This window comes from Spodoptera frugiperda, chromosome 1 (assembly GCF_023101765.2).
Source record: "Spodoptera frugiperda isolate SF20-4 chromosome 1, AGI-APGP_CSIRO_Sfru_2.0, whole genome shotgun sequence".
Taxonomy (NCBI): Eukaryota; Metazoa; Arthropoda; class Insecta; order Lepidoptera; family Noctuidae; genus Spodoptera; species Spodoptera frugiperda.
The window spans coordinates 4,558,768-4,572,202 of record NC_064212.1 but is presented as its reverse complement, the minus strand read 5'-3'; the positions used below and the strand labels follow the sequence as shown (position 1 = coordinate 4,572,202).

The 13,435-nt window shown below is 35.2% G+C and overlaps 1 protein-coding gene across 2 annotated transcripts in view; it reads left to right on the top strand.

Annotated features, from left to right (window-relative positions):
- Positions 1-8,349, top strand: part of LOC118273592 (sodium-coupled monocarboxylate transporter 2) — a 34,663-nt gene extending 26,314 nt beyond the window's left edge. Inside the window, exons 9-14 of one of the 2 annotated variants that reach the window (XR_007705841.1) lie at positions 1,627-1,851; positions 2,180-2,361; positions 2,632-2,879; positions 3,820-4,092; positions 5,140-5,208; positions 5,294-8,349. Coding sequence is in view for 1 of the 2 variants with exons in the window: in XM_050697964.1 (XP_050553921.1) it covers positions 1,627-1,851; positions 2,180-2,361; positions 2,632-2,879; positions 3,820-4,092; positions 5,294-5,323 (958 nt within the window). In the remaining variant the exon portion in view is untranslated. The remainder of the gene's footprint in view (positions 1-1,626; positions 1,852-2,179; positions 2,362-2,631; positions 2,880-3,819; positions 4,093-5,139; positions 5,209-5,293) is intronic. The other variant, XM_050697964.1, reaches the window with a different exon arrangement.
- Positions 8,350-13,435: the final 5,086 nt, after the last annotated feature.

Genomic DNA, 13,435 nt, shown 5'->3' with positions numbered 1-13,435 from the left:
AGAACACGCGTCGCGTAACGCCAAAACAGACAAATGCATAGAAAAACACTTGACCGTTCACACTTCGATGATACGTCGGTACGTTGAGTGTGAACGGTCGATGATACGCGACGCATGTTCCGTCAGATGTGTACCGATCCCTAAAACGATTTTATAACCATTTCATAACGTAATGTTATTATATATTGTAACATAACAAGTAATTAGTTGTGCTAGGGTTGGTTTCGTGTCCTCTAGACAATGCAAATGTTAGTTTAGTTTAGTTAAGAATAGTGCCACAATCACTGATTACTAGATTAACTAAGTAAGTAGTTATCTACGTAAATTGTTTGATAAGAGAACCGTATCGTTCATCCTACATGCAAATGTTGGAGATCTACTTATGAATATAAATTAATTAAACACATGTCTCGTTTTTGAGATTGTAATAGGATTTTTATTCAAAATCCATTCACTAGATGCGATGTCACTGTTCTTACCAATCTTTAGTTTTCTTCATTTTCTTTAGTTTCTTTTTTTTTTGGTATAAGCCGGTAAACGAGCAGACGGATCACCTGATAATAAGCAATCGCCGTCGTCCATGGACACCCGAAACACCAGAGGCGTTACAAGTGTGTTGCCGGTTAGGAATTTTAGGGTTGTTGGGGAATCGGGGATTGGGAAGATTGGGGAGGTTGTTAATTTTACTGTTAATGTTTGTACCTATATGTAGTTTGAAGCCATTGGTCTTATACCTGATGAACGAACCCTAAACTTACTGGTTGAACAACCACTTAATTCTTTATTTATTAGTAAACAAAATCACGCCTTCATCAGCTGTTCTACCATAAAATTCTTATCAGAAACTTTCCACATTTTTATAGTCTACTGTTTTGAATGTCAAGATGTCAATGGACATCTATTTATGGCGCGCCGACGTAGTAGGTATGTTGTAAGAAAATTTTGTGGAACAGTCTTTTTTAGTCTTACATAAGGAATATTGTTAGACACATTGCATCATTGTTAACACAGAGTTATAATACAGAATGAGTTTACGAAGAGATATCAATGTGTAAAAAATATATGATTAAAAACAAAAACGAGCATACGTTTAATTTTATGCTACAACTACTAGTAGTAAAAAACGGCTAATATCCCGTTTTATCAATTAAAATACCATCTAGTAGATTGACAAAACATTGATGATAAAAATTCAATTCAATTATGAACGGAAATTTTTAACGGCCTATTAAGTAGGTACTACTTCATTTGATCATATCGCGTGACGTTGATCTTTATTTCCGCATATTGTTCAGTTCATAGGTAGGTACAAATAGTAATAGGTATATCACACGTCTATTGTCTAAGAATCTAAGAATACCATAATCTGTACCCTCAGTACAAGTTTACTTACGTGACGCGTAAAACGAGAGCGCGTCCGGTGCTCTGATTGGTTGGTTTATTACCACAGGCCAATTAGAACGCCGAACGTTTCCGTTCAATGTAAAGTAAACTTGTACTAAGAGTACTGCTATTATAATATCCGCGTGAAGAGTAAGGATAGTAATAAATGAATTCCACTCTACTATCATCACGTTGCCTTAAATTCGTGAAACTTTATAACTTTACCATAACACTATTTTCCAGGGCCATATTCATCTTCTGCTTGGGTGCAATCCTGGCGATCTCTCTATGTGTATGGTGCGGTCTAGCGGCCTGGGCGACATGGGTGCAAGGAGGATGCGACCCTGGCGGCGTGCCCCTGGTCGATGATAGGCTTTTACCGGCCTTTGTGACGTACGTGTCCAGAGCTAAGCACTTACCTGGATTGTCTGGGGTTTTCTTGGCTGGAGTCTTTGGAGCTGGACTGAGGTAAGTGCTTATTATGGATATATACTCCTTATGGCAATTTCTATTGAGAATGTAGGTGATAATTTCTTTAGAGATCTTTAAAAATTTGATAAGTGTATGACTTACTATAAATGATAAATGATATTTATTTTGCAAATAGGTTATAAAATAACACTTTTACACGTCAATCTCTTAAATAACTAGATGACCTATTATATAATGACCCCTGATTTCTGAATAACTTGATGTTATTTATTGATTATTTCCTTAAAATAATTAAATATACCAGGATTAAGTAATTCAGAAACCGGGGGTGAATGAATTTGAAATGTATTTTTTCTTTGTTTAGTTCACTTTCAGCAGTGTTGAATGCGTGTGCGCTGGTGGTGATTGAGGACATCATCCACGGGTGGCTGAAGCTCCAACTGAAGCCGTTCACTGAGGGTATGCTGGCCAGAGCCATCACCGCCAGTTTGGCTGTCGTATCTGTTGTGATGCTGCTCGTTATTGAGAAACTTGGAGGTGTTCTTGGTAAGCTTTGAGTCAGAATTAAATGTAAAATAATTGCATAGTACGTAAAATGTCTCATATTTAACAAGGTTCCAAGGTCCCCCTATTACACAATAGGCTCACCCCCTATTACATGGGACTTATAACACAAATGGTGAAAAGTGGGTGTACATTGTGTAGCGGCATTACTTGCCGCAATGTTCACCTCTGCCTACCCTTTCGGGGATAAAGTTCCAAATATTCCGGTTGTAAAATAACAGTAAAAAATCAATCACTTTATTCATTCATCAGGTGTAGCAACAGCTTTATCAGCTATTGCCGCGAGTGCAACATGCGGAGTTTTCACCCTTGGCATGGTCTGCTGGTGGGTGGGCCCCCGAGGGGCGCTCTCAGGGGCCCTTGCCGGGGCCCTACTGGCTGGTACAGTGTCGCTTGGGACCCAGGCTGCAGCTGCCAATGGTTTGAGGGCCCCACCGTTGAATATAACTTCGGATTGTGCGCGAAATGCTTCCTATGTGGATTCTTTTGCTGATGCTCTTGTAAGTACTACTTTTAATACAATATTTTTGATAAATAGTAGGTAATTTAGAGTAACCCTTTAAAAAACATGTTCATCTATACAATTGATCGTATACCTAACTATACTGCTGCACTCAGAAACATTTAATGATTACTTAAACTATTCCTTAGTAACTGTTTTGTTTCGAAAACAATTGCTAAGGACTGGGTTAAATAACCATTAAATGACTCTGTGTACGGCGGTTAATCTTGATTAGCGACTGAAACAACCACACGAGCAGAGAAATACCATTACGAATAAATCGGCAACTTTGATCTAGACTTTCGTAGATAAAATGATAAAAACAGACTAGGAAAATCTTTTTAAAAATGATGTTACTTAATAAGTCATTCAAATCTCGAGATAGTGTCAAAAACGTGATAGATGAGTTACATTTTCAAAGTCCAAACGTTCGTGACATTACGTTGTTAGATTTTAACATCCTTGTTTGATACCAAGGTCATTTAACTGCGTCTAGGAAGGAAAGAATACTACCATTTACACACAAGAGGTATTAGGTATATCGTACTAATTATTTACGCAATTTTGTAAGGTATGTTGATAAGGCTGATTAAAATACTATGCAATTACTCCAACGGTCGTTTAATATTACTTCGCCATGGTGTTATAATGCAATATTTCTTTCAATTCCAAGTATTGTTGAAAGGAAAGGAATGATTTTTAGTCAGTAAGAGTTTGACATTCCCTCTAGCCTCACCTAGGGTGGGAGAAGATTTGTCTTTCATGATTTACACTTTTAAATAGATTTAATAATCGAATTTCTTGAAAAAAAAAATATCTTACCATCAGGCGAAATAACGGTCAAACGTCGACTTATCAAAATGTAAAAAAAAACAATTCACTTCGAAAACAAATCCATACAAAATTAGATCTAACTTACAAATAAAAATCTTCTACAGGACCCAGAATCCGTGTTCCCACTATTCAGAATATCATACCACTGGATAGCACCCCTTGGGCTGGTAGCCACACTCACAGTCGGCATGATCGTGGGCTGGCTATTCGACAAGAAGGAAACTTTAAAGATGGATGCCGAGTTATTCACGCCAGGCATGTGGCGCTTCTTGCCACAAGAAGCTATAGAACGAGCTGGGGACACAAGAAGGGCGATTGTAGAACGAGAAGCCGCCCCTGCTCATGCAGCCCCGCTTATCCTTGCTACTATTGATAAGGTAACTGGACTTTTTAATGTGTGTGATAATTATTTTGAACGGAATTAAAATTATTGCCTTTAATGTGATAGATTTGGATTCAGAGACGTACGCATCGCACGCATTGCACGTATGGCGTTATCAGTACGCATCGCATGTAGGCATTGCTGATGGTGCGGTTCGTAACGATGCGGATCAGTAGACACTGTTGTATGAGTTTCTATACAATACAAACTAAAATCCGTTGCGTGCGATGCGTACGATGCGCGCCTGTGGACGCGTACCTATTAAAAACATGGTGGGATCACTGACAATAGTGGTTAATTTTTTTTAATGGTATTGGTCATGGTAAAGTTTTGTCGTGCTTCCTATAGTTGTTGGGTCCATTAAATCAAGTGTCATTGTTCTAAATATTTTGGTATTTTCACGATATTTAACTTAAAAGTTTGTATATTATAGTGTGATAAAATACGTCTATAACAAATTATGGGTGTGTTATATTGTCTTTATATCAATAAGTATTTTATTCCATATATCACGATGCCTTAATTGATCATTCGTATAGGATTACATCAGAAGGATGAATTTATCTGATATTATATTACGTATTTATGTATTTGTTAATTGATATCACTTTTATGATAGATTTATTGTCTTCATACCCAGTTTTATTGCTTTTAATTTATATATATTGGCATATCAGCTAAGGGAATCGTATCGCCTGACATATTTTCATCATGAATCATATTTTTTTATTGTGACGTATATTAATGGGAAGACATTTTATTTTAATGCCAAATATTTGGTGAAGGTTGAAATAGTAAATGTATCTGTATAAATAATTATTATAATAGTCTATTATCATAAAATCATTAAATTAATAAACACCGCTGATACTTTAGTCATCTCATAAAGGGAACACGCGATGACGCCTGTGGAAAATATTGTAGCAATGTTTTGACTATGTGAACATTTGCTTTGTGTTTTTTGACAGTTGTTTTGATTTTTTTGGTGAAACGGTGTTAATGAAAATAATGTTGTAATTTTTTATTTAAATGAATATTTCAGATACATAAGGAAAGTTAATTGGCATGTTAAGGCGATACGTAGGCATTATTCCCTTAGTGCGTAAATTGGGTATGTCCTTATAGGATCTTTTGTTATTTTAGTTTTTTCTTTATATTCCGAATTTCCATTAATTTTCTTGCTTATAATTTTACAGATTGAAATAAATGGCGAGCCAAGCAGGTGAGACGAGCGGACATACAATTATTTTTAGGTATTTTTATTCATTGTGACCAAGATTTTAATTGTCTAGTCACGCAGTGATTTTAGAAAAGTATTGCTATTAGAAAAAAAGATATTATGGAAAATATGTTCTAGAAAAATCGGTGGTGAATGGGCATTAATAGATTGGTTTAATACAAATGCCTTTGAAGTGAAAAAATAATAGGAAAAATGGTATTTGTTTAGCCTTTAATTAAATGAAACCATTCCGTTGGTGAAATGTTGGAAATGGTATTAGAATGTGGAATAAAAAAGTGTAATGTGACTTGTGGAAGATATAATGGGACCAAGAGACTTGTTACGTATTTAATAAGGTGTTTTTGTTTGGTGAATATATGCGCTGTTTGCGGCCATTTAATAAACAATGTACTTACGTAAAAATATAATCAGTAGAACTAAACTTGTAGTTGCTGATTCAGATTATCTCACAGAGGAAAAATTCTTTAGGTAATTGGATATTGGAATGGAATGGAATTCGTCACCTAGTTCAATTCTAAGGAAAACTTAAAAATTGTAATTAACAAATTGTATTGTGGCCTGTGTACCCTTAGTACGAGTTTGTTTTACGTTGAACGAAAACGAAACGAGAGCGTGTTGCGCTCACTAATTGGTCGACGCTACAGAACCAACCAATCATAACGCTAGATCTCTTCTCTGTTTTCATTTGAAGGTTCCTGAATCAGCAACTGACCATGGTGATATGAAGCTTCGCAAATTTGTGACAATACTGCTTCAAATGATCATTTCAATAAAATATGTAAATAAACATTTTTTTTTTATAAACTGTCTATTTATAGTGCCAATTTGTTTATAATAGATAATAATAATTACCTATTTATTAATAATAAGCGTAGAATTATCACGTGTTACTAATAAAGTTATACATATACTAAGTATTATAAGCCCTTAGTATGAGTTTGTTTTTACGTTTAAAGTAATCGAAACAAGAGCGCGTTCGGCATTCTGATTGGTTTGTTCTATTCGAGCCGACCAATCAGAGTGCCGACGATACAGATCTATTATTGTTGTCATAGTAAAAAATTAAATGGAATTGAATCATCCATTATACAAAACATAACCATTACAATATGTACTTAAAAACAAAATGTAGCAGTATTTTAGTATTTTAAGTGAAAAATATATAATATTCTATGGAATCAGATTTTTATATATTAAAAGAAATATACTATTCTCAAATAAATCTGTACATTATTTACTTAAGGTTCTTTAGATATTTAAATCAATAAAGTAAAAAATTATTGTACTTACATATTAATGAAATCATATTACTTACAGACGTTCGACTCCCTTAAATGTTGAATACTTACAATTTTTAAATACAGTCGATTATCGTTAATTCAAATTTCAAACCTTCGATGATTCGAACCTCTCTATATTTCAAAGTTATCACGAGGTCCCTAGAAAATCTCTTTACATTTCCATCTAAATCAATACATTTTTCATACTACCTCATGCTACCTTGTAAAGTGACTCCTTAATTCGAATTTATTAACATCAAACTCTCGACAATTTGAAGTTGCAGGGAGGGAGGGATTATCAGTCAGTCAGATCAGTATCTATATTTTGAGGCAAGCCCTATTTTCGGACTGTTTGATAATTCGACCATTCAGTAAAATAATTATTTTAAGATTCCCTCCAGTTTCGAATTAACGAGAGTCGACTGTACATCAAAGCTGTATCTACTAAATACATAGTATAAATGGGTTAAGGTATTTAAATATTTAAATTAAATATATTACAAATCTACATGCTCGAATGAATTGCAGCATTGCAATGAATACAGATCTTTTTCTAGCAAACTTTTTACCTTATAGTTGAGCCATTACTTATGTGCAAACTGTTAAGTAAAATGAGAACAACCTCCTTTTTGTGAAGTCGGTTAAATAATATGTTTATCCCGCACAAATTACATAAGTGTGAGCGAGAGATCTGATAAAAATGACTTATGACAATACGCACGTTTGTAATGGTCGAACTATAGTAATTTATGTTTCAAACTATAGTTTTAACAGCATTCGTTTAATTTTAAAGTATCTATTTATAAGTAGTAATAAATAATAATCTAAGTTATATTTAAATTCTGTATTTTCGCGACATCTATAGACTTATGAGAAACGCACAATTTTTTTTTTGATATCTAATCATGTAAATGAGCACTTATATACTTACATCTTTGTTATTTCAAATAAATAAATAATATATGAAAACTAAAAATGATGACGGTGTATGAAAATTAAAATCTGTTTGGCCGTCGGTTAGGTGCTGATAAATATAATATTAGCAGCGTGAAAGCACCATAATATAGGAGGAAACCTTTTCAAGGAATATTGTAATGTTTTTATGTTACAAGAAAGTGTTCTTTAGTTTTGTGATGTTATAAAATTAGTATTAGCATTTAGCAGAATTAACTTAATATCCTTAAGTTTTGTGTAATGTAGGAAGTATTTGGAATTTCCAAAACACAATCTTTTAACGTGCAAATAATTATTATACATAGATTGTACTTATAATATTGAATGTTATACAAACTACAGGATAATGTACTTACTTCAGTTTTTTTTACTAGTTATGGTATACCTAAGTATTTAAAGTGCCAAGTATAATATTTTTGCCAAGCAATTTGTTTCTTATCGTCAAAAATAGAGTTTTTTTTATACATTTTTTTCTTATAAATGGATACAGGGCATATCTACAGTGTAAAGGAAATGTTTTAATGTGTATACAATTTATTTATAACTAGTTATTTGTAAAATTTTTATAAATGTACACATTTAATATAAAACTATTTAAAGCGACGCTTTCTAAACAAAAAACGTTAAGGCCCTAATATAAAATGTACCTGAAATTAATTCAGATAATAGGTATTACAAATTATATTATATTTTGTTACAAAAACATATTACTTTAGAACGTGTAATATTTACGTATACAACAATTATAATGTTACAAAATAAATCTTATTACAACAAACTTTGTTTTTCGTTTCATTTCATATTCAAATTCCGCCATTTTGTAAAGGAATTATTTTCAAAACGTGCCATAATTTCACCGTGGAAAGTTTGGAAAGTTATAAAATTACGAGGACATGGCGTAAATAGTCAGGTGTGTTGAGAAGATTTACATTCGAAACGCGTTTACCGCCATTAAAAGTGGAGACAAACTGCCGCCACTGAGGGTGCGACAGAAACGCAGCCAGAGATCGCACGTGATCTTTTGTCGTAAGGGTTGCAACATTTAAGATTAGGGCTTTGAAGAGATTAGTTTTTTGGTAAGTTTTTTGGAGCTGCTGAATAAATTTTGAGGGATTAATAATCGATAATAGTAAGAATTAAATTAATCATGCTTTTATATAAAAATAAGTCAGGTTTTCCTTCCTGACGCTATAACTCCAGAACGCACTGACCGATTTCCACGGTTTTGCATTCGTTGGAAAGGTCGCAAAGAAAATTTGGGAAATATCATTGGTGGCGAAACGGTTTTCGCCGGGTTTGCTAGTTAATCATAAATCATAATTAGTCTCGCATTACTGTACACATAATTGTGAAACTTTAGAAGCTAAAACATGACATCTTCTATAAAGACAACAATGGGTCAAATTAATTTCCAAACCTTAACAATTTACATCTTTATTTTCTTAGACAAATCGACATCAATACGCCGCCGAACCATTTGTTGGCAACGACACGAACAAACTTATTCCAGTCGGTAATAAAATGGCAAATTTCTGACAAAAAGCATCGTAAAACTGATTGCGGCGGCGAAAAGCCTCGAACGGAGGCTCGATCGTAAACTGAATTGGCCTAGGAACTGTTTAATTGCGAACAGTAACTTGTAATTAAATATGCGTAAAACGGAATACATTCCTATTTGTTTTGTTGAGGGGAAAATATTGCCTAATAAGATGGAAATATTCTACCTACAAGAGGAAATAAAAGTGTATTCGGGTGCAGCTGTACATGGCAAGTGCTTTTAAATGAAGTAATCTTGATGAAGTTAGGTCGTGGATGGGTGAACATTTTTATGAAATAGGTCGGTAAACTAGCAGGTGGATCACCTGATGGTTAGCAATAGGCGCCCGTAACACAGAACAGACAGAAGGTACGAGAGCCCTGCTTCGTGTTTGGGGATTTGAGATGGGAAGAAGTAGGATCTGGCCTCCAGTAACCTACACTCACATGACGAAAAATAACGCAATCGTTTTTTCTCGCCAGTTTTCTATGAGCCCTTCGTATCACTCCGGTTGAGCCCGCCCATTTGAACCGAAACATGGCTCTCCATGGAATGTGTCTTATAGAAATAGTTATTTAACTATCAACAAATTAGCCAATCGATTCCCTAACGCCTCATTTTACGACTAAACAACAACAAACTATCTTCTATGAAGACTAAGACAGGCATCTTAGTGTTAACAGTAACTTGAGTAGAATAGGACTGGCAGATAATGAAGCTATACCAACAAGTTTATGGTTGTCGTAAAAAGACGCCAATTAATTAATGAGCCAACTTGGAAATAAATTACCCCATTGGGACTCGAAAGGTGCTACGCATAACGGCTCCTACCCGCTTTATACTTAAGACAAACGTAAAATGAAATTTTATTGTTTTTGTGTTGATGTTGACTTACGTTTGATATCGTTGTGGTACGTTTAAGGTGTTTTAATTACCTTATTTGTAGTTACGGGTATATTTTACTTTTTAGTACGCTGTCGGTGTCTTTGCACGCATCATTTATTCGGTACGTATAGATTAACGAAAATGTCAATCAATTCTAAAGTTAGCACGCTTTTGATACTAGAAAGGAAGAACTTCCAATTGCGTGCTACTTATTTCGTGTGGAGAACAAACCTATTCGGGTAACTATCAGGTATGAGGTAACATATTATTTCAAACAGGTAAATATTAAACCTTATTTAAATCATGTTTCGCTAATGATGAAAAACTATTTTGACAACTTTCGGAACATGACTTAACTTATCAGCAAACTAAATACATCTAAATCATCACGCCATTTATCCTCGAAGGGTTAGGCAGAAGTGTACATTATGGCACGTAATGCCACTGTACAATGTACACCCATTTTTCACAATTCATGTTGTAAGTCCCATGTAGGTGGTGAGCTTATTGCTAGATACCGGGGACATTTCCAAATCCCGTGCTACTACTGAACATTTTTCGAAAAAACCGAAAAAAGAACCAGCACGTTCTGAAACATGGTTCTAATATTCAAAATGTGAGACTAAAATCCGGAAAAACCAAAACCATCAACTACGACGAATAATGCCTAACACTATCATTTATTACACCGATTTAGTTGGCTTTGTGTGCGGAATCACGGAATGTTTCCGTTATCTCCAAGTGGTATCGGAATCCTCCCTCCTAAGACGGTCATTGGTCAGATGGCCGCACATTTACGCCCCATGCTAAGGACCCTAACATTTATCTACTCGTATAAAAACTTTAAGACAAGTATGTGGTGCGAATGAAAGAAAGAAAATTCTCTGGGAACTAATTCTATGAAGGAAAATGTTCTTGTTCAAATGTTATGGTTGTTAAGTTTAAGAACTTTAATTACTGAACCTATTGTATGTTATTTTTTCTATGAAAGGCATTAAATCATATGTATTAATATTATTCCTGAAATATGTGACTATAAAATAGCTGTTACATTCGTATCAACTGAGTGGGCTATTTACTAAGTGAACTATGTGGATCTATAGGCGAAAAAGTAATCATTTCGATTTACTTTTTAGTCCTATTTGTAACTGTCTATAGACACAAAAAATGTAACAAAAACAATAGCCTTTATTATCCTCTCACTCATATACACTACACACATTAAACACACTATCTCACACAGACAAAAAAATCTACATTTCCTAATGAATACTGTAAAACATGTAGATTCGCGTCATTACCTTGCAGCGAGCTTAATCGTGTGGTAATGCGAGCCGGGCCGGTCGACAAGTGCTGCGTTGTTTTAATTGAGTTTTCTTCCCTTTGCACCTTTGTGGGGACGAGTGGTGTCACAAACGAGGGCTGCCTGCAATGAGGTGTGATAGCTGGCTGGAGGTGGCTTCAAAATACTGGTCGATTCAAAGACAGTTTCATTAGGTAATAGGTCTTTTTAGACGTGGTAATGCCATGTAAGGGTGTGGGTGCAGTAGTTTGTAGTAGGTCGACTGTAATGGTATTAGCGTATTGACAGTCCTTTTCTTATTTGCGTGTCTAGATCAAAAACCGTTATTTGTGTTAATGACATTGTATCAGACTTGAATAAATCCATTCGGTATTTAATTATAGTTGTTGCGTTAAACATTTAAATCACATTTACATTTCATAAACTACAAACGGAATCATGTTCCACAAAAAACACTCCTAGAGCTCATCGTGTGAACAGTTTGTTTAACAAAATTATGATATCATTTTTGTGGTGAACATTTTCTCCGGTGAGCGGCAGTCGGCGCGCTCAGAACGCGTTGTCGTCTCATTTAATCGCCGCATTACATGCAAAATGCATCTCTTACATGTAAAACAGTGCCGGCGGGTATTTAAATTTTCGCCTTTCCCCGTAATTCGTTGAGTGCAGACAAAGGCTTTCAGAGGAAACATTGTTAATGTGTTACCCAATGCATTTTACCTGACACACGTTGCTGTACATCTGCGACCGTGTACCGCCATGTTTTTCCAGACCCGCCGCGGAAATTGATAAATTAGATCAAGTTATTCAAGCGAGAGAATTAGCATTGTTTTGTGGCTCCATGTGTTCGCATAAATCACAAAAGGGGTAATCCTCGAGTGTCAGTTAGTTCACCGAAAAATCGAAAACAGTTAACGTACGAGTTTAACCGCAATCAAGCCTTCCCGACGAAGAAAAACGGTGGAAACAGTGTGCGAACTAGACATTCGAATAACGACGAAGAGTCAACAAACGAATTTCCGACGTGTCAAAGTAAATCTCTAGCCGACAATACGAATGGCAATAAAATCCACCGTCGGGGGTTAAACTGGCGATTGGTAAGCTTCAGCCCGCGCCCCTACTACGAGCCGATTCCGATAAACGCGAAGAATGCTGAGATTTTTTTGTGTCCCGATAAAAGACATTTGAATAGATTTGTCGGATTAGTTATGTTTTGTTAACTTGCCATTATTAGGTACAACATTTTCATAAGTTTTGTTCTATGTTTCAGATTGCAAGAACGGGCCATAATCAATTGGGATTTAAATATTTTAGATAGTTTGCTTAATTGGTGACCACTCCTCGTATTGCGGAGATTGTGTGATATTGCATGTATGCCAAAAAATATATTTTTTTCTAAACCTCACTGAAACATATCGATGTTGGTATTCAGCTCTAAACTATTTTGTTTGCACATCAAAATGTTACATGAAACGAACTGCCAATGTCCAATAACAGAATACCAATATTTATGAAATAGTTTCCACGAACAAACATAAAAGGTATTTTGTCTTTGTCCAGTACACGTTGACTAAATACTTTTCTACATGGTAGGGGTGTTCCTAAGCTGTGTTAAAAAGGTCTACTTTTCGCAGTTTTCCCAAGGATTGAGTGGACGATGTAATTTGTGAGATAAGCCCCGGTTTAGCTGGACGCTGGTCGCCGATAGACATCAGCCAATAAGAGGGTCTTTCGCCAGTGTGAACTAAGCTTAAGTTTTTTTCCAGATAAGGATTATGGATTGAATAAATTAGTGTTTGGTTATCTCTGGCTTTTTGTTGACCACAGTTATTTTGCTGGTTTTTGTGGGGTGAGGTTACCTATGTGTGGTTTTTTGCTTGAGAATCAATTAAATTGAAATAATATTGAGTTTTTTCTTGAGTTTGATTCAAAATTTAGTGCCTAACTATGAGCGCACGTAAACCATGTGATGTAAGTGTATGATACCAACAAACTGGCTTCTGACAAAATAAAGAGCAGCAGCTCCACCTTAACCGATTCGTTGCGACGCCCATTTTGGTGCACTTTTATGCGTGGCGACGAACAAATATTTCGTGACACGACAGTCGTGTCAAGCGCCATATCAGTTGATGACACGCC